The 3,689-nt window shown below is 49.3% G+C and overlaps 1 protein-coding gene across 2 annotated transcripts; it reads left to right on the forward strand.

Moving 5' to 3' along the window:
- The first annotated feature begins 17 nt into the window (after positions 1 to 17).
- On the forward strand, positions 18 to 3,299 carry tpgs2 (tubulin polyglutamylase complex subunit 2). Of its 2 annotated transcripts, none has more exons than XM_066710705.1 (7): positions 18 to 188; positions 616 to 695; positions 866 to 953; positions 1,286 to 1,417; positions 1,629 to 1,742; positions 1,896 to 2,059; positions 2,783 to 3,299. In XM_066710705.1, the coding sequence occupies exons 1-7, from the start codon at positions 113 to 115 to the stop codon at positions 2,996 to 2,998; spliced, it is 870 nt and encodes a 289-aa protein (XP_066566802.1). In that variant the 5' UTR covers positions 18 to 112; the 3' UTR covers positions 2,999 to 3,299. The 2 variants fall into 2 exon arrangements, with proteins under 2 accessions (XP_066566802.1, XP_066566803.1); XM_066710706.1 differs by having other exon boundaries at positions 2,786 to 3,299.
- Positions 3,300 to 3,689: the final 390 nt, after the last annotated feature.

A 3,689-nucleotide genomic window follows, 5' to 3' on the forward strand; every position in this document is an offset into this window, starting at 1 on the left:
CGCAGCGGCGTGTGACAGACGACCAGAACTGTTGTTGATGGTGTGACACTCAACATCCACAGTCACTCCGTGTTAGAGGTTCGCGTCCCGGCTGACTGCGCTGTGTACGCGGATGGACGACGCTGGGAGCCGCGGCGCGGCGGGGCGCTTCGTGGAGAGGCTGACCCTGGGCATCGCGCGCGTGCTGGGTGAGTGCGGCCGAGCGGCGCGTTGCCGTGGTAACCCGCGCGCAGGGAGAGCCGGATGTGCGGGTCTGTGGCTCAGATGCGGGACAGCATCCCTCCAGGACACCAGTCCACCAAGTCAGCTCTATGAGAAGTGAGAAAGAGGCTGGACAATCATCCAATGCAAGGCACCACTGTGATTTTATACTGATGAGAACTACGACTATGCAATGCAGCCAGCCTCTGATGTTTATATTCTAATTAAATACATTACAACAGAATGTTACACATTGAAATAAAGCATTGTTCGGGTTTCTACTGCACAGATATGGTTTAAGTAATGGTTGTTAATAATGGCTGTTCTGTTACAAGAATGCATCTGACTCCCCTGTCCTTCAGCACAGACAGGTTTATTGGTGTGTGTGTGTGTATATCTATATCTACACCACAGACAGTCTTCCTGGAGTGATGGATGTGCAGTTGGTGGAGAGGGAGCCGGCAGAGCGCCACATGCTGCTGTCCTGGGAGCAGGTGCGTACAGACAGCGCAGGGTCGAAGTTGGCTAGTATATTCCTGTAGATTGACAGTTTACACTACATACTTGCACTAGATGCACTACACTCTCGGGGATCACCTCATGCAGCGCATCGGGCATTTCAAACAGATGAGATAACAACGCTTGGGTGTGCCCTTTGTTCCAGAAACACGACTGCGTCCTGCCGGAGGACCTGAAGGATTTCTATCTCACCATGGATGGCTTCCATCTGTCCTGGAGCTCCAAACTGGATGGCAAGTGACTTTCAGAGATCGCTTTTGCTCATTTCACGCGGTTGCGCCTTGTCTTGTCCTCTGAACTTTCAACGCTAGACTTGGAGAAGACAAATACCTTTCATCACTCCTCTGCAGTTCTCTGTCTTACTCTATTCATAAGATCGTATACCTCTTTCCATCCATGTGGGTCATTATAGTGATCTTTTTTTTTTTTTTTTATCTAATCAGTGCCCTCTACATTTTGGGTTTTAAGCTGTGTCAATGTTCTCCATTGGGACATGAAATGCGACATTGTATTTTACAATGTTTTCCCCTTTGTTAACATGTCTCCCATTGTCTCTGTGCCCCAGGTGAGCCACTCCCGCTGGGCTGTATGGTGGTAAACAGTGTGTCGAAACTGCTGCCCCTGTGCCAGTCTCCTGTGTACTCCCTGCCCAGCACCCCAACCCTGGCAGACCTGGACTGTGAGGAGGACAGAGAAGGTGAGTCCAGGCCAGTACAGTGCCATAGCTTAAACACACAGCCCAGAACTGTATACAAGGATTGTACGTTCACAGTAACAATAAAAATAAAATCGGATTGATGTGAATTGTCCTTACTGTATTTGAGAAGGCTGTAAGTTTCCCGAGGGTTTCTGCTAAGAAACAAATAATGGGGTGGGACATAAGAAAGTCACATGTGCTGTGCCCGCAGGGTTAGACTGCCAGCTACAGGAGCCGCATTTTGACTCCCGAAGTCGCATCTTTGAACTGGACCCCTGCAGTGGAAACGGCAAAGTCTGCCTTGTGTACAGAAACACAGAACCAGGTAGAGAGCTGCTATCAGTGCATTCATTCATTCATTCATTTATGTATTTGTTCTACGTTGGATTCAAATAAACTTGACAGAAATATCGAATATCCTGTTTATGCCTCATTACCACATCTGGTTCTCCGCCCTCTCTCTCCCCGTCTCCCCCAGGGGCTGTGGCTGAGCAGTGCGAGGTGTGGTTCCTGGACCTGGCTTTGTACTGGCACTACCTAACCTCCTCCTTCACCGCGTACTACCGGCTGATGATCACCCACCTGGGTTTGCCCGAGTGGCAGTACAGATTCACTCCGTACGGACCCAGCCCCCAGGCCAGGGTATGGAGCCTCGGCCTGGACCACGAGATTCCTAGCCCTCCCTGCCAGAACACATCTGTCCCAGTAGTACTCATTATAGAATATGAGTATAAATATAAATATGAATTGCACCCAAATAAAAAAATTCCCCATGCTGTTCACTGCAAAACGCATTTTCCTTGAAAGTAAACAGTACAGATGTAGTACCAGGGCTTCCTGTCTGGTCACATGACTGGATTGAATCAATATCCCCCCCACATACACACTTAAAAATGTATTATTGATATATCCTGTAGTATTATGGAGAGATCCTGTTGATTTTATTACAAAATGGGTCAGTCAGTGAAACTTCCTACCAGAGACCTGTGAAAGAGCACCACACGTCCATTTCTCATACAGGCAGCTTTATTTGCTAAGTGGGAGAAGCTCAAAGGATGGGATTCTCCTGCTGGGTGTAAAATTGAATCCTATTACTTACCCGAACTATTAAAAGTACATTACATGGATTAATTGAAATGCCTGCATTTTTTAGGGTCATTCCCCAAGAAATCTCCATCTTTAGGACTCACAGCATGAAGTAAAAACTATTAATTTACCGCGGGAAGCTCAATTTATCAAACCAAGCCATACTGGACCATACCAAACCGTATTGAAGACAGTACTCTCGTATTAAATGAATTAACTGTGTGAAATTAGATCTCAACTTGCATATATTCTTCAGTCAGTGTCTGTGTCTCTCTGCAGCAGTGGGCCTGCCTGTATCAGCCCCTCACTACCCACTGTGACCTGCAGACGGACCCTGGGGAGCCCCTCCTCAACAAGCTGGATCCAAACAGGGCCTTCCGGGGCAAAACCAAGCAGCCCCTGCCCAAGAAGAAGCCCCCTGCCCAGGCTGGGGGGGGCACACAGAAGGCGGCAGTGGGCCCAGGGGGGGGGCGGCACTCTGGCACCAGGAAGTGAGGGATGTGTGGTTGGGCATTCTCACAGCATGCGAATCCCTCCTGAAGAAGCCCCATCAGCGATGGTGCTGGGGAAATGATGCTGCCTTCCCCAGGAGTGCTGCTCCCTCAGGGGGCCGGGCAGCACTGTAGCCCCTGCCTCTGTCCTCCCTGTGCCACAGCGGCCGTCTCCAGGCAGCCAAACGCCTCCCTTCTGCATGAAAGGAATGCAGCACTGCACTACACACGTGGATGGGTTGTTTGTTTATTTATTTATTTATTTATTTGTGTAATAATGTTTAAATTAAAGTTGCTTCACCTGATGTCCAAGTCCTCCCTTGATTACTGCCTCAGAAAATCCATCAGACAGTGTTGGTACAGTATAGCCTTTGGCAATGAAACTGAAACACACACACACACACAATACGGTCACCAACACTGATTCACACACAGGGCTCAGTCACCGACACTGAGAACGCACACAGTAGTCAATGATACTGATACGCACACAACAGCCAGCCCCCTGGGTGTCTGATGCTCAGGTTGGGACAGGAGGAAGTGGTACAGGAAGTGGAGCAGTCAGGCATGAGTTCCCAGCAGCCCCAGCTCTGAGGACTGAATACCCCTGAGGCTGGTAACTGAGAGACCAGGAGAGTGTGCTCTCTGTCCTGTCCTCAGGCAGAGCTTTCAATGCCTGGGCCAAAAACAAAACT

Source organism: Amia ocellicauda, chromosome 8, assembly GCF_036373705.1.
Source record: "Amia ocellicauda isolate fAmiCal2 chromosome 8, fAmiCal2.hap1, whole genome shotgun sequence".
Taxonomy (NCBI): domain Eukaryota; kingdom Metazoa; phylum Chordata; class Actinopteri; order Amiiformes; family Amiidae; genus Amia; species Amia ocellicauda.

Excerpts from the sequence above, each read along its gene's own strand:
- tpgs2 (XM_066710705.1), top strand. The coding sequence starts at position 113 with ATGGACGACGCTGGGAGCCGCGGCGCGGCGGGGCGCTTCGTGGAGAGG. Across the intron at positions 954-1,285 it reads CTGGAGCTCCAAACTGGATG|GTGAGCCACTCCCGCTGGGC; the intron begins GCAAGTGACTTT and ends TCTGTGCCCCAG. Across the intron at positions 2,060-2,782 it reads GACCCAGCCCCCAGGCCAGG|CAGTGGGCCTGCCTGTATCA; the intron begins GTATGGAGCCTC and ends GTCTCTCTGCAG.